This window comes from Geotrypetes seraphini, chromosome 5, assembly GCF_902459505.1.
Source record: "Geotrypetes seraphini chromosome 5, aGeoSer1.1, whole genome shotgun sequence".
Classification (NCBI taxonomy): domain Eukaryota; kingdom Metazoa; phylum Chordata; class Amphibia; order Gymnophiona; family Dermophiidae; genus Geotrypetes; species Geotrypetes seraphini.
This window is the reverse complement of record NC_047088.1, coordinates 250,618,763-250,643,592: the sequence shown is the minus strand read 5'-3', so window position 1 is coordinate 250,643,592 and position 24,830 is coordinate 250,618,763. Positions and strand designations below refer to the sequence as shown.

General features: G+C 45.9%; 1 protein-coding gene across 5 annotated transcripts in view; it reads left to right on the top strand.

Annotated features, from left to right (window-relative positions):
• The window catches only part of SLC15A2 (solute carrier family 15 member 2), a 169,303-nt gene extending 144,871 nt beyond the window's left edge, over positions 1 to 24,432 (top strand). For all 5 annotated transcript variants that reach the window (XM_033946704.1, XM_033946706.1, XM_033946703.1 and 2 more), the window contains 4 exons: positions 3,015 to 3,111; positions 17,656 to 17,802; positions 21,073 to 21,177; positions 23,559 to 24,432. In XM_033946704.1, the coding sequence (XP_033802595.1) occupies positions 3,015 to 3,111; positions 17,656 to 17,802; positions 21,073 to 21,177; positions 23,559 to 23,744 (535 nt within the window). In that variant the 3' untranslated portion in view covers positions 23,745 to 24,432. The remainder of the gene's footprint in view (positions 1 to 3,014; positions 3,112 to 17,655; positions 17,803 to 21,072; positions 21,178 to 23,558) is intronic.
• The last annotated feature ends 398 nt before the right edge of the window (positions 24,433 to 24,830 follow it).

Below are 24,830 nucleotides of genomic sequence, written 5' to 3'. Positions count from 1 at the left end.
TCAATTCTGTAAATGGTGCTGTCATGTGATTGACATGTGATCAGCGGCCGCTTTTAAGATGATAGTACCAGAGGCAGGAGTAAATGGGTGTCACTTTTGCTTCCCAGCTTGTGGGGGTGCAATGGGGGTGGGGGTGTCAGGGGCTCCATGAGAAAGGTCCACTTGGGCCACCATGGCCTGCTTTTGTGGGGTCAGGGTATAATAGTACTATTACTATTTATCACTGAAAGGTGTACACAGCACTTTACATTTTGACATTTATAGACGGTCCCTGCTCAGAAGAGCTTACAATCTAACTTGGACAGACAAACATGACATATAGGGCTGGGGATGCAAAACCCAAGGTGAGAGGAGTTAGGAGTTGAAACAAAGAGATGGGCTTTTAACTGGGCCTTGAACACTGTCAGAAACGGAGCCCGCTGTAGGGATTCTGGCAGCTTGTTCCAAGCATAGGGCGCAGCAAGGTTGAAGGGACGAAGCCTGGAATTGGCAGAGGAAGAGAAAGGCACAGATAGGGGGGGGGGGACTTACCAGCTGGGGGAGGGGGACATAGAGGGAGATAAGTGAAGAGAGATAGTGAGGGGCAACTGAGTGAGTGCATTTGTAGGTCTGTAAGAGGAGTTTGAGTTGTATTCGGAAATGTATGGGAAGCCAATGATGTGAAGCCATGTCCCACTCGGACAGCTCCGCATTTGGTGAGGTGAGGGGACTATAGAGCTACAGCCTGACGAAATGTTTGTTGCCAGAATCAAACCAAAATGCAAAGCACGCTGGACGTGTGACATTGCGGCATAGCCAGGCTGCCTCAGTATGAATCATGTGTATGGCTTCTCAGCCTTGAATCTAGCTAAGAAGACCTTGAAGCCGCAACAGTATTTTCATCATCTCACCTGCTTGGCACACTGCATTCCTTGTCTGTACTTGGTCTCTCGTCACAGAAGATAATATGAGATCCAATCCATCCAATCACAGACACTGCTTCTAGTGTTCAGAGATTTACATACACCACTAACAAGAACATAAGAAGAGCCTTACTGGATCAGACCAATGGTCCATCAACCCAGTAGCTCATTCTCAGGGTGGCCAGTCCAAGTCCCTAGTACCTGGCCAAAACCCAAGGAGTAGCAACATTCCATACAGAATCTCAAAGAATAGCAAGATTCCGGAATCCCAGAGAGTAACAAGATTCTAGAACCCCAAAGAATAGCAACATTCCATGCTACCGATCCAGGGCAAGCTGTGGCTTCTCCCATTCTCAATAACAGACTGTAGACTTTTCCTCTAAGAAATTGTCCAAACTTTCTTAAAACCAGCTGCGCTATCTGCTCTTACCACAACCGCTGGCAATGCATATCCAGAGCTTAACTATTCTCTGAGTGAAATTTTATTTCCTCCCATTGGTTTTAAAAAGTATTTCCCTGTAACTTCATTGAGAATCCCTTAGACTTTATGATTTTAGAGAGCTAGAGCCCTTTTTGTTTTGCCATATTTTCCTCTCACAGGTTACCACTGAAGCTGCTCCCATTGAGAAGGTCCTTGCAAATGGGTCAGCTGACTCACTACTCTGCCAGATTCAATATGTCTTCCCTTGGGAAGGGCTTAATTACGGTTAAGGGTCAAAGTTACCTTACACAATAAGATAGAATGGGGTCAATTTTCAAAGTGGTGTTGGGAATTGTACAAATAAGATCAGGCTTTATAGTTTTCTTTATTTTTGATATACCGTTTATCATACAAGTATCTAAACGGTTAATAATAAAATAGAATATAAAAATGAAAAAACTTAAAATAAAAACATGGCTAAGCTAAAAGGAGGGAAGCACTTACACATGTACGTACATGATAAGGATGGGAAACAAGGGGAGAAGAGAGTTTATAAAATACATCGAGATGGAAAATAAAAATAAAGGGAGGCAAAATGGGGAGGGAAGTACAATTGGATACAGGGGGGTGGGGTCGCTTCAAAAGAAGCGTTGTGATTGTCAAAGAGGTTTTACGAAAGAGGAACGATGGTTGTGGAATTCTAGGTTTACAAGGTCTTTAAAAAGGAAGGTTTTGAGTTTTCTAAGCGAAGATCAGCAGGAAGGGCATTCCACAAAGTGGGAGCTGTAGCAGAGGAGATGGATGTGTGAGTAGTGTCATAGAAGAGTTCTCTTATTGAGGGGATGATGAGGAGATTTTGAAGATTAGATCGAAGAGTCCTACAGGATGCATATGGAATTAGAAGTATATCGATAAAAGCTGGTTGGTGGGAATGTTTTGTTTTGAAAGTAAGTAGGAGACGATGTGTAATGGGCATCCAGTGGGCTGTACGGAGGAGAGGAATAACGTGGTCAAGTTTTATTTGTGTGATAGATTAGTTTCACTGCGGTGTTTTGTATTAATTGTATTAATTGGACCCGACGAATAGCTAAAACCTGCCTATATGGATTCTCAACTTGTTAAAAGTACTGTATACACTTTTATAACATGTACTTCTAGCTGTAATTGTAGTTGGGGGGTGAAGATCGTTGTAACTTGGTGAGAGGAGAAAACTAGACAAGCAGATCTATTTACACTTCCATTGGGCATGACTTAAAATATTCCACCAGATCTTCAAATTAAAAAAAAAAATCTACCTTTTTTAAAACCCTGCTAAGCTAACTGATTTCACCACATTCTCCTGCGATGAATTCCAGAGCTTAATTACACATCGTGTGAAGAAATATTTTCTCTGGTTTGTTTTAAATCTCTTAGTAGCTTCATCGCATCCCCCCCCCCCCCCCTTAGTCCTAGTATTGAAAACGTACCTCGATATAATTATACAGCTTCGGCCACTGGGATATGGATTACTACAACACTTGCTAACTTCATTGGGTTTATTATGTTCTGATTGTGGTAATGGCTAGCTCCGACTGCTGGCAATTTGGGCTGCTTTTCTCTCTTATCATCATTTGAGTATTTATTTTGGAATGTGTTAACATCTGTGAACTGAGATTGTGTTACTCAGATTCAGATGTTCATTTCCTTTCTAGCTACAACCATGGGAAGTGCAGAATTGGGAACAATGAATTTTCCTTGGACCTTGGTCTGCTCGATTTTGGAGGCTCTTACACTGTTATATTAAAGCAGGTAGGTTATCTTTGATTTGAATATACTCCCAGTCTATTTTCTTTTCTAATGAATTTTATTACTTTCATATTGTTCAGCTCCAAAGGTATGTTGGCTCATGTCAGTATTTCAACTAATTCTCTCCGTTCTATCGTCCTCCTACTTAACAATCTCGCTCTTACGCTGGCCCTTGGTAGGAGACTATTACTACAATTTATTATTTCTGTAGTGCTACCAGGTACACATAGCTCTGTACATTAAACACGCAAGAGACAGTCCCTGAATGAAAGAGCTTACAAACTAGTTATAGCAGACAAACAGGACAAAGGTAAATCTATACATGCTGCTGAGATAGGAAATTACATGGGGAGTAACGAGGAGAAAGGGTAGAATACGGGGGGAATGACAAACAGAATGGGCGCTTTACAAAGGGGCTGGGGGTTAGGATTTAAATGCGGCTTCATAAAAAAATGGGCTTTCGGCATGGATTCAAATATCACCAGGGATGGAGTCTGACATGCTGAGTTAGGCAGTTTGTTCCAGGCATAAGGTGTAGCAAAGCAGAAGGGAAGGAGTTGGCAGTTGGCAGTAGAGGAGAAGGGTTCAGCCAAGAGAGACTTACCCGAAGGAGGGAGTGTCCAGGGAGGAGGGAGTGTCCGGGGAGGAGTATAGGGAGCGACCAAGAAAGCAAACAGGATGTTGGGCATGATAAAGAAGGGAATCCCAAGTAGATCGGCATAATGCCGCTTTACAGAACAATGGTCAGACCACACTTGGAGTACTGTATCCAGCACTGGTCTCCCTATCTAAAGAAGGATATAACCCTGCTGGAGAGGGTGCAGAGGCGAGCCACGAAGCTAGTTAAGGGTATGGAGAATTTGAGCTACAAAGAACGCCTCGGAAAACTGGGCTTGTTCACCCTGGGGAGGAGAAGACTGCGAGGCGATATGATAGAGACTTTTAAAATAATAAAAGGATTCGACAAAATAGAGCAAGAATCAACGTTATTCACGTTGTCAAATGTGACTCGGACAAGAGGTCATGGACTGAAATTGAAGGGCAACAGGCCCAGGACAAATGTCCGGAAGTTCTGTTTCACACAACGAGTGGTGGACGCTTGGAATGTTGTGACAGAGACCACCATTCTGGGATTCAAGGGCAAGTTGGATGCACACCTTCTTGCAAATCACATTGAGGGGTACGGGCAAACAGGGTCTTCATCAGGGGACACCTAGCTTAGCCTCCGCGTGTGCGGGTCGCCGGACTAGATGGACCTAAGGTCTGATCCGGAGATGGCGCTTCTTATGTTCTTATGGGTCTTCATCAGGGGACACATAGCTTAGCCTCCGCGTGTGCGGGTCGCCGGACTAGATGGACCTAAGGTCTGATCCGGAGATGGCGCTTCTTATGTTCTTATGTTCTTATGGGTCTTCATCAGGGGACACCTAGCTTAGCCTCCGCGTGTGCGGGTCGCCGGACTAGATGGACCTAAGGTCTGATCCGGAGATGGCGCTTCTTATGTTCTTATGTTCTTATGGGTCTTCATCAGGGGACACCTAGCTTAGCCTCCGCGTGTGCGGGTCGCCGGACTAGATGGACCTAAGGTCTGATCCGGAGATGGCGCTTCTTATGTTCTTATGTTCTTATGGGTCTTCATCAGGGGACATCTAGCTTAGCCTCCGCGTGTGCGGGTCGCCGGACTAGATGGACCTAAGGTCTGATCCGGAGATGGCGCTTCTTATGTTCTTATGTTCTTATGGGTCTTCATCAGGGGACACCTAGCTTAGCCTCCGCGTGTGCGGGTCGCCGGACTAGATGGACCTAAGGTCTGATCCGGAGATGGCGCTTCTTATGTTCTTATGTTCTTATGGGTCTTCATCAGGGGACACCTAGCTTAGCCTCCGCGTGTGCGGGTCGCCGGACTAGATGGACCTAAGGTCTGATTCGGTGAAGGCTTTTCTTATGTTCTTATGTTATGTTCTTATAAGTGAGGAGAGGAAATGGGGAGCTGCAGAGCGAATACACTTGTAGGCCAATAAGAAGAACTCGAACTGTATGTGGAAATGGCCGGGGAGTCAGTGACGTTTTTTTGAGGAGAGGGGTAATGTGAACCTGAAGACGCCGGCAGAATATGAGGGCATGCCAGCAGCATTTCGAACAGATTGAAGGGGGGAGAGAAGGCTTCGCGGAAGACCTGTGAGAAGCAATTTGCAGTCATTCGTGCGAGAGGTGACGAGAACGCGGAGCAGCGTGCTCAGAAACGAAAGGTCGGATTTTAGCGACATTGCAGAGGAAGAAATGGCAGGTTGGTTTTTTTTTTTTTTTTGGGGGGGGGGGGAGGGTCTGTTGGATATGTGAAGAGAAGGAAAGAGATGAGTCAAAGGTGACGCCGAGGGAGCAAGCCAGTGAGGCGGGGAGGAGGAGAGCATTATCCACAGGTATGGCGAACAGAGGCAGAGGAGAGACGGGTAGAGGAGGAAGAGGTTCATTCTTGGCCATGTTTAATTTTAGATGGCAGCGAAACATCCAGGTAACTGAAGAACCATGGGGTGGACGGAGATGTGCATAGATGGATCAGAAACTGGTTGGCGGGTAGGAAACAGAGGGTAGGGGTGAAGGGCCACTACTCGGACTGGAAGAGGGTCACAAGTGGTGTTCCGCAGGGCTCGGTGCTCGGGCCACTACTATTTAATATATTCATAAATGATCTAGAAATAGGGACGACGTGTGAGATCATAAAATTTGCAGACGACACCAAACTATTCAGGGGAGCTCGGACTAAAGAGGACTGCGAAGAATTGCAAAGGGACCTGAATAAACTAGGGGAATGGGCGACGAGATGGCAGATGAAGTTCAACGTTGAGAAATGTAAAGTACTGCATGTGGGAAGCAGAAACCCGAGGTACAACTATACGATGGGAGGGATGTTATTGAATGAGAGTACCCAGGAAAGGGACTTAGGGGTAATGGTGGACATGACAATGAAGCCGACGGCACAGTGCGCAGCGGCCGCTAAGAGAGCGAATAGAATGCTGGGTATAATCAAGAAGGGTATCACAACCAGGACAAAAGAAGTTATCCTGCCGTTGTATCGGGCGATGGTGCGCCCGCATCTGGAATACTGCGTCCAATATTGGTCGCCATACCTTAAGAAGGATATGGCGATACTCGAGAGGGTTCAGAGGAGAGCGACACGACTGATTAAGGGGATGGAAAACCTTCCATACGCTGAGAGATTGGAGAAACTGGGTCTCTTTTCCCTGAAGAAGAGGAGACTTAGAGGGGATATGATAGAGACTTACAAGATCATGAAGGGCATAGAGAGAGTAGAGAGGGACAGATTCTTCAAACTTTCAAAAAATAAAAGAACAAGAGGGCATTCGGAAAAGTTGAAAGGCGACAGATTCAAAACGAATGCTAGGAAGTTCTTCTTTACCCAACGTGTGGTGGACACCTGGAATGCGCTTCCAGAGGACGTAATAGGGCAAAGTACGGTACTGGGGTTTAAGAAAGGATTGGACGGTTTCCTGCTGGAAAAGAGGATAGAGGGGTATAAATAGAGGATTTCTGCACAGGTCCTGGACCTGTTGGGCCGCCGCGTGAGCGGACTGCTGGGCATGATGGACCTCAGGTCTGACCCAGCAGAGGCATTGCTTATGTTCTTATGTTCTTATGGCACTTTATGGCTCTTCCGTCTGCTGCTGTTGGAGGAGAGTATGGACTGACCATATTGTAGTTGCTGTGGATAGGATTGGGCTGTGAAAGTGAGGATGGAGGAGCATTCCTTGGCACTTGTCTACTCCATCTAATAGGCAATCCTTCACTACAGAGTACTGTACCCCCAAAACTTGAGAGGAGCCTGTTAGCGAGGAGTGGGACATGGAAAGAAACTTGGAGAAAAGGGATAAAGAACATGTCCTCTCCCTTTTATTAAACCGCGATAGCGGTTTGTAGCGCAGGGAGCCGCGCTGAATGCTCCGCGCTGCTCCCGACGCTCATAAGAACTCTATGAGCATTGGGAGCAGCGCGGGCCATTCAGCGTGGCTCTCTGTGCTACAAACCGCTATCACGGTTTAATAAAAGGGGGCCATAAGAGAAGATGAAGGATGATAATGCTCACCCCATCTGCTCCCCTCTGTGTAATATCCTAGATGTATCATGCGTGTTTTGCATTCAAGTCAACCAGATTAATTTTTCTGCGTATAGATTGAAATGACGTAATTGCTGAAAATCCTATGGATATGCACAGTCAAAGACTTGTGTTTGTTTTTGGATTTTTCAGACTTTTTTTTTCTCAATTCTTTGACTTTGGGCTCCTTTTACTACGGTGCGTTAGGGCCTCAACGCGCGGAATAGTGCGCGCTACATTGCCACGCACGCTGGATCTTAACGCCAGCATTAGCTGGCGTTGTTCTAGAAGCATACCGCGCGGTAATTTCACGCGTGCGCTAAAAACGCTAGCGCACCTTAGTAAAAGGGAAGACTGGATGGACCGTTCAGGTCTTTATCTGCCGTCATTTACTATGAAACATAGAAACATAGAAATAGACGGCAGATAAGGGCCCACGGCCCATCCAGTCTGCCCACCCTAATGTCCCTCCCCTACCTTTGCCCTGTGAATAGATCCCATGTGCCGATCCCATTTGGCCTTAAAATCAGGCACGCTGCTGGCCTCAATCACCTGTAGTGGAAGACTATTCCAGCGATCAACCACTCTTTCAGTGAAAAAGAATTTCCTGGTGTCACCTCGTAGTTTCCCGCCCCTGATTTTCAACGGATGCCCTCTTGTTGTCGTGGGACCCTTGAAAAAGAAGATATCTTCCTCCGCCTCGATGCGGCCCGTAAGATACTTGAACGTCTCGATCATGTCCCCCCTCTCTCTGCGCTCCTCGAGCGAGTATAGCTGTAATTTGTCAAGCCGTTTTTCGTATGGTAGATCCTTGAGTCCCGAGACCATCCGGGTGGCCATTCTTTGCACCGACTCCAGTCTCAGCACATCCTTGCGATAATGCGGCCTCCAGAATTGCACACAGTATTCCAGGTGGGGCCTCACCATGGATCTATACAAAGGCATAATGACTTCCGCCTTACGGCTGACGAAACCCCTTCGTATGCAGCCCATGATTTGTCTTGCCTTGGACGAAGCCTGCTCCATTTGATTGGCAGACTTCATGTCCTCACTGACGATACTATGTTATTGTAAAACTGGATCTACAGCGTCTCCTTCTGAAGACAGCTGCTTTCTCTCTGGGGGAGTGGGAATTTGGAGCTCAGGGCAATGTGGCATTGAGGGCGATGGATGATGGAATGTCCGGATACGTGATTGCAGATGCATTCTTGCCAGTTCGATGTTTGGAGGGGTCCACCATGCTGAAGTAGCAGTTTGATTGAGTGGTCAGTGGGTTCCTGCCAAATTCTTGGGATAGCAAACTTCACTTTTTCCCTCTGTACCATCCTGTGAGAGAGCAAAATGAAGGGCTCCTTTTAAGAAGTCACGTTAGCGGTGTAACGCGCACGCTAAACTGCTGGCCGCGCTAGCCGCTACCACCTCTTCTTGAACAGGTGGTGGTTTTTCGGCTAGCACGGGGGTTAGTGCGTGATAAAAAAAGAGCCCTAAATGGTGGTAATAAAAACAATAAATTTATTTCACCTATGACTAATAACATAGTAACATAGTAGATGACGGCAGATAAAGACTCAAATGGGCCATCCAGTTTGCCCAACCTGATTCAATTTAAATTTTTTAAATTTTTTATTCGTAGCTATTTCTGGGCAAGAATCCAAAGCTCTACCCGGTACTGTGCTTGGGTTCCAACTGCCGAAATCTCTGTTAAGACTTACTCCAGCCCATCTACACCCTCCCAGCCACTGAAGCCCTCCCCAGCCCATCCCCCACCAAACGGCCATACACAGACCATGCAAGTCTGCCCAGTAACTGGCCTAGTTCAATATTTAATATTATTTTCTGATTCTAAATCCTCTGTGTTCTTCCCACGCTTCTTTGAACTCAATCACAGTTTTCCTCTCCACCACCTAGATTCTTGCAACATATTTCATATATGATATCTTTTCAAATAACATTGAAAATTTTTAAATTTAAAATATTTTTTTAAGTTAAACATTCTAAAGCCATTTTAGAGCAGAAAATTCCACCATCCTAGTGAAGAACAAAATTGTCTTACCTTCCAGAGTATTTTGGCAGTGTTTGCATGTGAAGTGAGGTGCCCGAGGTTTGTCTTGACCCCCAACAGACACGCCAAAATATGTCTCGTAGACTTCGCACATCTTCGCAGATGCTTTTATGGAATATTTTTTCCCTCTTGTCTTGAAAAATTGACCACTTACATAGCAAAATGCATCTGCTGGATGTTTGCAGCCTCTGGATACCATCTAAAACCAGTTATGTTTCCACTTGGGCAGCTGGAACTGAACTGAGCTGGTGGGCTTAAGATCTCTATAGTTGTACAATACATTACATTACATTACATTACGGATTTCTATTCCGCCTATACCTTGCAGTTCAAGGCGGATTACAAAAGATTTGACTGGACATTTTCCAGTGAAGATACAATTTTTTTTTTTTTTTTTGACAGAGGAGAGATAGTTGGATAGATTCCTAAGGGGATTTAGGGGTTGGATAGTAAAATGACAGTGCTGAACTGTGTGATATGGACAAAGAGAATATTGTTAGAGTAGGTAAGATTACCATCTAATTTTTGGGTCTGTTTGCTTGGAAGGTGTTTAGGTGGGTTATTTGGGGACGTAATATCTTGAGGTAGGTGAAGAATGGTTAAGATATTTGGATGAATTTTTTGAAAAGCAGGGTTTTGATTTCTTTTCGGAATGTTTTGAAGTCGTCCGATGTTGTCAGCAGATTGGAGATGGTATGGTTGAGTTTTGCTGCTTGTGTTGCCAGAAGGTTGTCAAACAATTTCTTGCGTAGTGTGCCTTTGAGTGGGGGAAAGGTAAAAGGGTTTGGGGTTCTTCTGTGTCTTGAGGTGGAGATCTGGTATAAGCGGTTGTTTAGGTAGGAAGGGGAAGAGCCATGTAACGCTTTGAATAATAGGCAGTAGAACTTGAATTGAATTTGTGCTTGTATGGGTAACCAGTGGGAGTCTAAGAAGGCAGTAGTTATGTGATCATATTTTCTGAGTGAGTAGATCAGTCTGAGGGCGGTGTTTTGTATGGTCTGGAGTCTTTTTATCATAGTGGCTGGACAAGGAAGATAGAGGGAGTTACAGTAGTCCAGCAGACCTAAGACTAGGGATTGGACAATTAGTCTGAATTGTGCTGGGTTGAAGAATTTTCTGATTTTACGTAGATTTCTCATGGTTAGAAAGGCTTTCTGGGTCGTCTTGTTGATTTGGGACTGCATTGTGCAGCATCTGTCTATTATAACTCCTAGGAGTTTTAGTTCGGGTTGTATTGGGTATTTGGTGTTTTTGATTTTCAGTTCTGTGATGGCAGGCGTTTTGGCCTGTTCGAGCAAGAGGAATTTTGTTTTTTTCTGAGTTTAGTTTTAGTTTGTGATCCATCATCCATTTTTCTACTGTATCTAAGGTTGTTTCCAGCTTTGTTGTGGTGGTGGTATCTGATGGGTCGAAGGGGAGGAGTATGGTGATGTCGTCTGCGTAGCTGAAGGATGTGACATTTAGGTTATCTAGAGTGGCTCCTAGGGAGGAGAGAAAGAGGTTGAAGAGCATAGGTGAGAGTGGAGATCCTTGTGGAACTCCGCAGGGGTTTGCCCATGGCTCTGATTTTATATAATTGTACTTTACCCTGTAGGTTCTTGATTTGAGGAACCCTTGCAACCAATTGTAGACCTTGCCTGAGATCCCTATGGTGTCGAGTATTTGTAGTAATATGGTGTGGTCAACTAGGTCAAATGCTGCGGAGAGGTCTAGTTGTATTAACACCATCTTTTTTCCCTTACTGATGTGTTGCCGGGCTGCATCTAGAAGTGAGACAAGTAGTGTTTCTGTACTATGGTTAGTTCGAAATCCTGATTGTGAGGGGTGGAGTAAGTTATGTTTTTCCAGGTAGTTAGTGAGGTATTGAGCTACTAGACCTTCTATTATTTTAACGTATATTGGTATTGAAGCGATAGGTCTGTAGTTGGCGGGGCTATCTATTGGGCCTTTGTGATCTTTCATGATTGGAGTGATTAAAATCTCTCCTAGTTCCTGTGGGAATTGGCCTTCTGTCAATGTGGTTTGAATCCATAGCATGAAGTTAGTTTTGAATGTGATGGAGGCGTTTGATAACAGGTAGGTGGGGCAATTATTTAGGTCGCTGGAGGCATGGCTGTATTTATTGTATAGTCGATTCATATCCGACCAAAGTAGGATTGGGAAGTTGGACCAGCTTCTGTCTGCAACAATGGCTTCCCCTGTTGATGGGTTTGTTGTTATCTTTTCGAGATGGGTGTGTGTGTTGATGAATGCGGTTCTGATGTTGGTGATCTTGTTTTTGAAATGGTCTGCTAGGTGGATTGCTGTCGGTGGGTGGATTCCTTGTGTGGCAAGGTAAGGTTTGGTATCAGTGAGGTTCTTTACTAGGTTGAATAGCTTTTTTGTGTCTGGGGTTTTTGTGCCTATCATTTTGGAGTAGTAGTTTTTCCGTTTTTCCTTGAGTTTGGTTTTGTATTGGTTAATTTGATTTCTCCATGCTGTTTTAGAGTGTTCAGAGCTCTTATTTTTTTTCCAGTCTCTTTCAAGTTGTCTGCATAGCTTTTTTTCTTGGAGAAGTTCGGAGTCGAACCATTTATCAGAAGGTCTGCATATTTTAAATTTTAGTTTTTCTGGGGCTAGCTCATTCAGGATGGTTTCGCTTATGGTTCGCCATTGGGATGTAAATTCGTTGGGGGCTATGTTGTTGATGGCGTGGTCTGCTTTATCCCAGAATGTGGAGGGTTCGATTTTTTGGCGTGCTTTGAAGGAGGTTTTTTTTGGAGGTTGCTTGTTGATGCTTTGAGGCCAGTTGATGTTAAATGTGTATTTATAGTGATCTGACCAGAGGGAGGGGTGCCAGGTCCCATTTGAGATATGGATTTTGGGTTTGTGAGGGTGTTGGGTCATGTAAGCAGCGACATCTAGTTGGTGGCCTTTTTCGTGTGTGGGTTGGGGGTTGAGGGTCTGGTAGTTCAGTGCTTTGAGGTATGAGAGAAAATTTAGTACTTGATTAGAGGTGTGATCTTCTAGATGGAGGTTTATGTCTCCTAGGAGTAGGTTGTGAGGTGATGTTATGGAATTCTGGTAAATGAATTCTTCGAGAGCTTGTTTATTTTCATTCCATTTTCCTGGTGTTGAGTAACAGAGGATGCATGTTAATGTTGATATTGATGGAAAGTTCTAGAAAGTTCCTCTAAGGGGCTCTTTTATTAAGACCTATGGCCAAAATTACACCTCCGGCCGGGCTGCCCTGGGTTGGCCCGCTCTTGGAAGCTAAACAGGATCAGAGCTGGCTAATACCTGGATGGTGCTGTAGGCTGCAGAACCCTACATTGGGCACAGCGACATAGCAGAGCCACACACTGCCTGGAGAAGGCAATGGAAAACCACCCCTTCTACTAATGCTATTAATTATTTCTATAGCGCTACCAGACGCACGCAGCGCTATACAGAGTCACAAAGAGTAAGAAAACAGTCCCTGCTCAAAAGAGCTTACAATCTAAACAGCCAAGATAGAAAAAAAGGAAGTCATGGATCAAGTTAAGGGGAACGGTTAATCTCCTGGCTGGGTTGGAGGTCAGAGGGGAGTACAGGACAATCAAGGCATTGTGACATCACTAAGGAGGTTGGCTCTTATTGGTGGAATGAGGCATTATGACATCACAAGCTCAGCTCTGCTTCCCAAAGACTAAAACTCTTCAAACTACTACTACTACTACTATGAATTATTTCTATAGCGCTACCAGACGTACGCAGCGCTGTTCAGAGTCACAAAGAAGACAGTCCCTGCTCGAAAGAGCTTACAATCTAAACAGCCAAGATAGACAAACAGGAAGACATGGATCCAGTTAAGGGGAACGGTTAATCTGCTGGCTGGGTTGGAGGGCAGAGATGAGTACAGGACAATCAAGCCATTGTGACATCACTGAGGCGGTTGGCTCTTATTGGTGGGATGAGGCATTATGACATCAGCTCTGCTTCCCAAAGACTGAAACTCTTCACACTACTACTACTATTAATTATTTCTATAGCGCTACCAGACGTACTCAGCGCTGTACAGAGTCACAAAGAAGACAGTCCCTGCTCCAAAGAGCTTACAATCTAAACATAGAAACATAGAAACAGCCAAGACAGACAAACAGGATGTCATGGATACAGTTAAGGGGAACGGTTAATCAGTTGACTGGGTTGGAGGGCAGAGGAGTAGGGTCAAGGATTGAAGGTTATATCAAAAAGGTGGGTTTTCAGTCTGCTTTTAAACAAGGGAAGAGAAGGGGCTTGACGGACAAACTCAGGTAATTTATTCCAGGCATAGGGGCAGCTAGATGAAAGGAATAAAGTGTGGAATTGGCAGTGGAGGAGAAGGGTACAGGTAAGAGCAGCTGATATGAGGAACGGAGTTCTCTGGGAGGTGTATAAGGAGAGAGGAGATATATTGGGGGCAGCAGAATGAACACACTTGTAGGTCAACAATAAGATCTTGAACTGTGTGCGATGGCAGATGGGGAGCCAGTGAAGTGACTTAAAGAAAGGGGTGACATGAGCATAGCGAGGTTGGAAGAAGATGAGTCGCGCAGCAGAGTTTTGCACTGATTGCTAGAGGGAGAGGTGACACTGAGGGATACCAGTTAGGAGTGGATTGCAGTACTCTGCCTTGAAACATCACAGGGAGGATTCCTCACTGTAGGCAGCCATGGGTCAAGGGTCAATGGTCAACTCAAAGGCATACACAGCCAAAATTGGCACAAAAAAGGGCAAATTTCAAAATATCAATGCCCCTTGCCACAAAAGAAAATTTTGTTACATAGTATAATTAAACTTTATTATGACCACCTATATATAAAAGTAAATACTAATGGTTCTTTGAGTTACTGCAGCTGTTATAACCTTTTGTTTTCCTTTGACTGCCGCTGCTCTTTGCTGTCTCCAAGAAGCTGCTGCCCTAGGCAACTGCCTAGTTCTTGCCTAATGAATGGGTCGGTCTAGATGCACACTGACAAATGCACATCTGTTGGAGCTTCCAACAGCTGAACTCAGGTTTCTTGTTTGTTAGGGCAAAACAGTACCGCTGGGTCCTCGGGGCAATTTGTCCCCATGCGGGTTTCACCTGCCATCGTTCCTCATATCCTTTGTGCCTTTGTGAAAGCGGCAGAGCAAGATGTCTCAGCACCTTTTATCTCCCTGCAGTTGATGTTTCTTGCTTGGCAGATTAGCCTAATGTTCGAGATGTCTTTTTTTTTTTTTAATAAATCTTTATTGATTTTCAAGTAGTAACAGTGCAAAACATATGAATCTGAATGTATAACAATGTACGAGATGTCTTAATACGTGGTGCCAGGACAATGATGACTGCAGCAAAATCACGTTATTAAGGTGGCTGCTAGGCGCTGCGTAAATTCTTCCCCGGTGCTGCCATCACGTATCGTGAAATAATGCTCACTTCCTTTAAATTGTGATTGACATGAGGATGTGGCTCGGTGCATAATTACTGCATCTCTCTTCGGCCCTTTAAAATCTGCATACTTGCCCTCGCTCGTCATCGTGATGACTCAGTGCAGCCTGTGAACATTTCTGGAAGCCTGAATCGAAGTCTTCGCCGCACACTTCTCGCCTGCCAGTCCTAAAGCGAGCCAGAGCATACGCTTAAGAACTGTAACCTAAAGGTGTGCCCGACTCTAGGTGATTTTCTTGCTAATTATCACCATGTTCCTTGCACCGTTGTACTGGCATGCGCACACACGTGCCTGTTACAGGCAGCCATGATAAGTGCACAACTCAACCCACGCCTGGGGCATTTCTTTCTGATCACTGGCTCTGTGGAAAATGAAAGTGCACCGGTGCAACAGCGATCGGTGCATTTTGCAGACACACAAGAGGCAGATTTTCATAGAAACATAAGAATCGCCATCAGTCCCAGTATCCTGTTTCCAACAGCTGACGATCCAGGTCACAAGTACAGGGAAAACAATGGTGTAGTTAGGGGGGAGGGGGGTGGTCTGCCCCGGGTACCATGCTGGTGGATGCACTTGCACTCCTCCTCATCAACGCCCCCTCCACCTCTTCCCATTCCTTCCTTTGCCAAGCGCCCCCTTCATTTCCCCCAACCTCTAGTTGTTCACTGCCGCGAGCAACAGCTTCCGCTGACATCATTTCCGGGTGCCACGCGTAGGAGTGATGTCAGAGGGAGAGGCGTCGGGGTCATGAGGAGCACGTTGAAGTTGTTACTAGAAGCGTGGGGGGGGGCATATGCATAGCAGGTGGGAGTGGGGAAGGAGTGGGGGGGTGCGGACGCAATGCGGTGATGTCACGCACACGTGCACTTCGGGGAAATCTGCTAACCCTATGTTTGCTGAAGGAAACCTACGTAATGGTCTTTGTTGGAGTCAATTATATCCCAGTTTTTATTTAGATTAAAAAAAGCAAGGCATCTTTGAAGTACTGGATGACTGCTTTTTGGTAATTCTATATAGAGGGCTACTAGATTTTTCCCGAAGGAAAATCCGGACCCATGGCCACGTCCCCAGGCCCGTCCAGTTCCGACCCATTCCACCTGTTATGCCCCTTCCCAAAGCGATTTTTGACGGGAAGCTCTTTAAAACCCGGACAAAGTGCCGGGTTTTGAAAAGCTGTCTGGACAAGTCCTCGAAAAGGAGGACATGTCCTGGGATATCCCGACATCTGTCAACCCTACCTATATGGGTCGTCAAAAGATAGGTGTGAATTAGGCAGCAAGGGCCGGATTCTAGAAACAGCGCTGGTAGCGGCGGCTGCCTAGAAGATGACCGCCGATTGCGTGTCAGTCACACAATGGCGCCGATTGGAGAATCCCGGTTATCTCAAACAGAGGCGCTGGAAATGTAGGGCCAGGTTTTTTTTTGAGGCCTATATTTCTGGTGCCTTTGTTTGATGTGAATTGTGTCTACAGCAGTGCCTAAGGTCATTTCCCACATGAGCCACATCCCACTTCATAGAAACATAGAAATAGACGGCAGATAAGGGCCATGGCCCATCTAGTCTGCCCACCCTGATGTCCCTCCCCTACCTTCCTCTGTGAATAGAGCCCACGTGACGATCCCATTTGGCCTTAAAATCAGGCACGCTGCTGGCCTCAATCACCTGAAGTGGAAGATTATTCCAACGATCAACCAACCTCTCAGTGAAAAAGAATTTCCTGGTGTCACCGTGCAGCTTCCCGCCCCTGAGTTTCCACGGATGCCCTCTTGTTGCCGTGGGACCCTTGAAGAAGAAGATATCTTCCTCCACCCTGATGCGGCCCGTGAGGTACTTGAACGTCTCAATCATGTCTCCCCTCTCTCTGCGTTCCTCAAGCGAGTATAGCTGTAATTTATCTAGCCATTCCTCGTACGGGAGATCCTTGAGTCCCTTGGCCATTCTCTGGACACTTTGACCTTAGGTGCTGCCGTAAACTCGATCTAAGTGCCTGGGAGGCACCTACAACTTTGGTTTTAAACAATTTTAAGGAGGTTTTTAAAGGGCTTTGTTTCATAAGTTAGGCGCCCTACTTACGGCGCCATTTCTTGAATATGGGCCCAAATGTTTGGTGTGGTAGTGGAAGTTATCGGATGCTAGGTGCCAAAATGAGGTTCACACAGCAGTCCAGCGTCACCACGCACTTAGACACTATTTTCTAACTGGGCTCGCAAGCGTTCTAGCGCGTAACTTAAAAGGGGGCATTCCAATGGCAGGGGCGTGGGAGGGACATGGGCGTTATGACTATTTCAGCGCTTGCTTTATAGAATAATTGCATTTATAAGTCCAACTGCTGATTTTAGGTACCGGTATTTACACGAGCTATAGACTTGGTATAACCGGTTGTACCTAATTTGGCATGAAATCGCGGACTTGCGCTGGAATTCTATGACGGTGTTTGTCAACTCGGTCCTGGAGTACCCCCTTGTCAGTCAGGTTTTCAGAATATCCACAATGAATATGCATGAAAGAAATTTGCATATACATTGTGGATATCCTGAAAACCTGACTGGCAAGGGGATACTCCAGGACTGAGTTGACAAAAGTTCTATAATATATTTGATGCCCAACTCTGGCATTATAGAATACTAGTTTAGTGCCCAGTGTTTTGCCATCTAACTTTAGGTACTGTTTGTAGAATTCCCCTAAAAAATACTATTTATGAAGAGTTGTTTCTTACTAAGTTACAAATCACCACTTTTGGGCAGACTCCTTTGATACGGTTGCACTGTCTCCTATAACACTGCCCCCTGGTGTACACCTATGGAAACTGCAGCATCTATCTTCCTGTTTGCCCAGGATTTTCCTTTTGAAATGCAAAGCTGCAGGAGCATTTTGCAAACTGAAATAGTAGCTCTTCCTCAAGGCAAACGCCTGACCCACCTCTTCCCTTTATCACTCTTAGGATTCCAGGGGAAAAATTATCATCCAGAAATCAGAAGACATCCCAGCAAATAGCATTCACATTGCTTGGCAAATTCCCCAGTATGTGCTGATCAGTGCCGGGGAGATCATGTTCTCTGTCACAGGGCTCGAATTCTCATACTCCCAGGTACAGTGTATATCAGTTTATTTTAAGGGTCTTTTGCATATTTATTTTATTCAATTTTCTATATCATTCTCCCAGGGGAGCTCAAAACGATTTACGTGAATTTATTCAGGTACTCAAGCATTTTCCCCTGTCTGTTCTGGTGGGCTCATAATCTATCTAATGTACCTGGGGCAATGGGGGGATTGAGTGACTTGCCCAGGGTCACATGGAGCAGGTTGGTTTTGAGCCCCCAGCCTCAGGGTGCTGAGGCTGTAGCTTTAAGTTTCAAGTTTATTATCAAATTTGATTAATCGCCTATTCCAAATTCTAGGCGATGTACAAATAATTAAAATTACGGAGTTGGGGGTAACAGACACAGCTAACAAAAAACTAAGTCTACTAAACATGATAAAAAACCAACTTATACAAACATATTGAAACATGAGGAGAGGAGAGGAAAGAAATACAATCTGATTATAAAGAAAACAATTAAGGTTGAATACGATAGGAAAGGGAAAGAAAAACCAAAATATTTTTGAGGATAAAAGAGTGCAAAAGAGTATAAGCAATTCATTTATTCATCAAATGCATCTTTAAAAAGAAAACCCTTAAGTTTACTCTTAAATCTTTTCAAGTTTTTTCCCTCTCTTAAGTAAATTGGAAGAGAATTCCATGTTTGTGGAGCTGTAACGGAAAAAATGGATTGCCGCCGTGTATTGATAATTTTGAGAGAGGGAATGACCAATAAATGTTGGTCATTCGACCGCAGTAATCTGGATGTGGTATGAGGAATCAAAAATGTATAGATAAAAGCTGGGGTTTTAAATGACAGAGATTTAAAGGTAAGCAGACTTAATTTGTACATTATACGATGAGCTACTGGAAGCCAGCGGGCCTTTTTAAGCAGCAGGGTCACATGATCAAATTTTTTAGCTTTCATGATAAGTTTAACTACTGTGCCATACTCTCCCCCCTTTTGCTGGGTCATTCTTTGTAGGCTAGCATGCTATTTATCAGACAGATGTTATTATATCAGTGTGATGGACTTCACATGAAGCACAAGCTTTAGGTTTTTCTCATGTTAGTCCAATAGAATGCATCCCACACTACAACTGCTTTTTCTGTGTGGTTACAATCAAAGTGGTTTAGATATTTTAGACAGGTGCTTATTTTGTACCTGGAGCAATGTAGCATTAACCTCCCTCCCTCCTTTTTTTACTAAGCCGAGATAGAGGTTTCTACCGCGGCCTGGAGTGCTAAATGCTCCAATACTCATAGGAATTCTCTGAGCGTCGAAGCATTTAGCGCCCTGGGCCACGGTAGAAATCTCTACTGCAGATTAGTAAAAAAGAAAAAGGGGGGGGGGGGGAGGAAATTAATGTAGATTTATTCTCCTAATGCTGGGATGCTCTCTGTTATGGTGCTAGGTGGAACAGCTTACCTAGGGAACTTAGGGTTAAATTCACTAAGCCCACCGATCAACTTCTGACCGCTTAGTGACCCCTTTGTGACCCGAATTCCCTCCGACCCGATTCACTAAACTCTGTCCTGATCATCCTCCGATCTGTGTATGCAAATGGGGAACGGCATTCAAATGTAGGCAGGCAGCGATTCACTAAAAAAAAAAAATGAGGGACACCGACTGGGCTGACCGATCCAAAAATAAGTGACTGCTGAGGACCAGTCACTCAGGTCCTTTCCGACTGCCCTGCCTTCTGCTGACCTACTCTCTGCCCTGCTTCACTGCTCTCTGCCTCCCCGGCTCTCCTGCTCTCTGCCGCGACCTGCTCTCTGCCTCCCCGACTCTCTCTCTGCCTCCCCGACTCTCCTGCTCTCTACTGCGACCTGTTCTCTGCCTCCCCGACTCTCTCTCTTCCTCCCTGGGTCTCCTGCTTGCTGCCTCCCCGACTCTCTCTCTCTGCCGCCCCGAGCTGACTCTCTGCCTCCCAGGCTCTCCTGCTCTCTGCCTCCCGACTCTCTCTTTGCCTCCCCGGCTCTCTGCTGCGACCTGTTCTCTGCCTCCCCGACTCTCTCTCTTCCTCCCTGGGTCTCATGCTTGCTGCCTCCCCGACTCTCTCTCTCTGCCTCCCAGGCTCTCCTGCTCTCTGCCTCCCGACTCTCTCTCTCTGCCTCCCAGGCTCTCCTGTTCTCTGCTGCGACCTGTTCTCTGCCTCCCCGACTCTCTCTCTTCCTCCCCGGCTCTCTTACTCTCTGCCACGACCTGTTCTCTAACTCCCTGGCTCTCCTGCTCTCTGCCTCCCTGACTCTCTCTCTGCCTCCCCGGCTCTTCTGCTCGCTGCCTCCCCGACTCTCTCTCTACCGCCCCGAACTGACTCTCTGCCTCCCCAGCTCTCTTGCTCTCTGCCGCGACCTGCTCACTGCCTCCCCGACTCTCTCTCTCTGCCGCCCCGAACTGACTCTCTGCCTCCCCAGCTCTCTTGCTCTCTGCCGCGACCTGTTCTCTGCCTCCCCAACTCTGGATTTCCAAGTAAATGCTGCACAACACTGCCCTGCTTCTGCCCGGTCTTCCCCTGCAGTGCAAGCCCGTGGTTTTAACCTGCAGGTTTAAAGTGGGTTAAAACCATGGGCTCGCTATAAAAAGTTAAAAAAGTAAAAAAAAAAAAAAAAAAGGTTGCTGCTTTTTAAGCATGCACAGACCATCTACAGATGGTCTGCGCATGCATCGGGATCGCTATTCAACGATCCGAGCAGTCGGTTGGGGGCGTGATTCTGATCGCCCTCATTTGCATGAGGGCAATTCGTGAATCAGCCCCCCAGACATGGATCTGATCCGTGGCATTAGTGAATTTAGCCCTTAGGCTGGAGAATTATGTGAAACTTTTAAAAAATTTTGAAAACTTGGTTTTTTACAGCCTAGTGATCCACTAGCGTATAATTTTTATGTTGGTTATCGCCTCTTCACGGGAGGTTATTTTTTAATTTACAGTTGTAATGTGGTAGTTTTTTGCTTATGAACTTTTTTGGGCGTTCTGCTTTTTATTTATAGTTTATGTAAACCACTTTGTAGGGGAGGGGGGAGGGTTATTGGGGTGGGCAGACTTGATGGGCCGTGGCCCTTATCTGCCGTCTATTTCTATGTTTCTAAACTTTTATGTTGTATAGTGGTTTACAAGAATTTTAATAAGGATAAAGATTTATCTACATCTTCAATGAAAAAAAATCAGGATATCAAATAATTGTACCTATACTATTTACAGAATCAAACACGGAACAATTTTCACCCACATGAAGCTAATGAACCAATGTTTTCTTTATGCTCCTTTTTCCCAGGCTCCTCCAAGTATGAAGTCAGTCCTGCAGGCGGGTTGGCTTCTCACGGTGGCCTTCGGAAATCTCATTGTGCTAATTATTGCCCAGACTGTAGCCCTGGAGCAGGTAGAGCCTCGATGCATCTTGCTGAATAGTATTTAATTTCACCTAGACGGTGATGCTAAAAGTTAGGTTATAATGGAGGGAGTCCTATTCTGGTGATTGGCTCTGGGTACGTGGAACCAAGGAATTCCAGAGCTAGAATCAAATCTGTGTCGCTGACCCTGTTTGAAATGGTGCATATTGTCCTGTAGCTTTGGTTTCAAAGACACTACGGCATCCTTAAATCTTGCTATGTAGCTAGACAAACCTGACAAATCAAGCGTGGATGGGACAAGCACTAAAGAGATCTTACCCTGTTTTCCCGAAAATAAGCCTTAGCATGACTTCCATAGATGCTCCTAATATAAGCCCTACCCCCAAAAAAGCCCTGTTTAAGATCAACCCTCGAAGCCCCCACCCCAAATGTTCCCAACACTCCCCGACTCCATCCCTGACACTAGTGCTGCCCGCTTTGCTGAAAAAATAAGACTCGTCAATTCAGCAATCCCCACCCCCGGTGAGACCTGACATACCTTCGCTCCGAGGCCTCCTAAAGCAGCGGCAGTACTCTGAACGGGCTGCTTTGTGATCTTCCCCGTTGGGGCTTTCCCTCTGCCGCATCACAGTGGGTGGGTCAGTAGGGTTCTGCTGCACAGGGGGATGGGAAGGAGGGATAGAAAGATGCTGCACAAGGGGATGAATGAGAGGGGAGGAAAGATGCTGCACATTGGGGGGAGAGGGAGAAAGGAAAGAGGAAGAATTGGGGAGGAGGAGAGGAAGGGAGAGATGATTGTTGTACATGAAAAAAAAAAATAAAGACATTCCTAAAAATAAGCCCTAATGCATTTTTTGGGCCCAAAATTAATATAAGACGTCTTATTTTGGGGGAAACACGGTAGTAACACAAGGAGGGAGCAGTGGCGTAGCAAGGATAGGAGGTGCCTCAAGATGGTGGCGCTCCCACTGCTCCTTCCCTACCCCATGATACACTCATGCACTCCCTTCCCCCCTATCTCTTTAAATCTTCGCCAGCACAAGCAGTTTCTCTGGCCTGCTGCTTATGCCGAGGTGGCTTTCCCTCTGATGTCACTTCCTGGCCCCATGACCCGGAAATGATTTCAGAAGGGAGCCAGGCTGGCATGAGCAGCAGGCCGGAAAATTTGCTCACGCTGGCGAAGATTTAAATAGGTACAGGGAGGGGGAGGGAAAAGAGAGGGCGAGCGGGGGCTGGGGGTGGAGAGGTGCCAGTGCCACCACCAAGATGGCACCGGGGGCAGTCTTCCCCCCCTTACTACTTCACTGAGAGGGAGAAGCCCACTGATCAAATTGTTTGTGATAGTACAGAAGTCAGCTACAAATGGAAACACAGACAGGGTAAGACCAGTGCTTGTCAATCTTATTGTGGTTATGACCCATAAAACTGTGGAACGCACAGAGGGGAGCAAAAATGGAACCCTATGGAGAGTAAAAATGAGCATACCCCCACAGAACAGCCATAAGGAAACGTGAAGGAGGAACGAGAGTGACCAGTTCAATGAACCACGCTCCTGCTTCACTACAAAGCAGTATTTATGACATTAGTGGCCTAATAATCTACTAGTAAGACTCATAAGAACATAAGAAATGCCTTCACCGGATCAGACCGAGGTCCATCCTGTCCGGCGATCCGCGCATGCGGCGGCCCATTTAAGTACACCTTTTAGGAGACCCGGATTTCCCGTATCCCTCAATATGATTTTCAAGAAGATGTGCATCCAACTTGCGCTTGAAATTCGGAACAGTAGGCTCCGCCACAACCTCCTCCGGGAGAGCATTCCAAGCGCCAACCACTCGCTGTGTGAAACAGAACTTCCTAACATTTGTCCTAAACCTGCTGATACTCAGTTTCAGGCTATGACCCTGTGTCCGTGTCATCTCCGAAAATGTTAGTAATGCTGTTTCCTGGTCTATTTTATCAAATCCTTTTAATATTTTAAAAGTCTCTATCAAATCCCCTCGCAATCTTCTCTTCTCGAGGGTGAAATGTGGTTTTATTGTATGGCTGCATAGGACTCCTGATGAAGGCTGATTAGCCGAAACACGGACTGTGTTGAGTCCTTTCTTGGAGCTCAGTATAATACTATTTGCCTTTGAGCTGGGCTTCCTGCATTTCCTGGCTCACTGAATTGATCACTCCCATTCCTTCTTGAATTCTCCTTGTGGTTGCACCTATAGGGAGCCTACCCAGGTTAGAACCACAAACATGGGTTTTGTGACCCCCCCCCATTTGGGGTTCTGACCCAGTTTCTTATCTGCAGACATCTCTTTTTTAACTCTTACATATATGTCTCACATATGTTTATTGATGTATGTTAAAAGTTACATGCTCACACTCTATTTGCCTTTTTTGTTTGTTTTTTTTGCAGTGGGCAGAGTTTGTCTTGTTTGCAGGCCTTCTGTTTGTCGTATGTATAATTTTTTCCATTATGGGATATTTCTACATTCCTGTGGACCTTGATGGGTCTCCGGAAGACAACAGTGGTGACTATGAAAAGAAGCCCCCCAGTGGTGAAATGATGTTGAACCTACTTAAGAAAAAAACAAAACTATAATATGTCCTCATTGTACAGGACCTGTCTGTAACCACCCGGACCACTAGGTCACAGAAGAGAACCATTCTGTACAAGTGGTTCCTTCTCATGGAAACCATAATAAATTGGGTAGATCTTCCGATGAACTGGCCTTTGTTTCCCATTCAAGAACACGGTAAATGTGGTTCCCATGCAATGTTCCTCTACTTAAAGAAGTGACAGCAAAGTTATATGTCCAGTTACTGTTTCTATAAAAAGATGTACATATATCCCTCCCATTCAGTTCCTGATTTCATACAGACAATAGATTTCCAGTGGGCACATTCCATGATTCCTACATTGACTGCTGCAAATGCCATCAACGCTGTGGTGGGAAAAAAAAGGAAGAGATAGCTTGACGTCAGAACCGAAGGCGACCATCCTGAAACTCGCTATGACCAGAAAGTTGCAGATGTGTGCTGCTGTCCTAAAGGAGAGTGTGGTGTAGTGGTTAGAGCTGCACCCTCAGGTTGTGGGTTCAAACTAGAGAATGACACGGGGAAAAATTATGTCCCCATCTACCGCCCCATCCTTGGACCACCATTCTCTGCACCGCCCCGTCCCCGCTGTCCCTTTCACCGCCCCGTCCCCGTCTTCAGCGTCTTCTCCTCTCCATCCCCCCACCCCCAGCATCCTTCTTGCGGTCCAGCAGCTCCCTCCCACCGGCCAGCCGTGCATTTCTCTCCTTTTCCCTTACCTTTTCTTCTTAAAATGGCGATTTCTATAAGGCTACGAGCTGTATTACAGCCGGAGCCTTGAAGTCGCGTCGGGTTGCCTGCTAGAAGTCTCCTCCGATGCAACCGGAAAAAGGAAGTTGCGTCAGAGGAGACTTTTACCACCAGGCAACACGACGCGACTTCAAGGCTCCGGCTGTAATACAGCTCGTAGCCTTATAGAAATCGCCATTTTAAGAAGAAAAGGTAAGGGAAAAGGAGGGAGGGAGATATATGGACGGCCAGTGGGAGAGAGAGGGCTGCCAGTTCGAACGCTCGGTCACCGCGCGTTCAAGATTGTTCACCGCCCCGTGCTACCATTCACCGCTCCACGGGGCGGTGAATGACCTTGTCC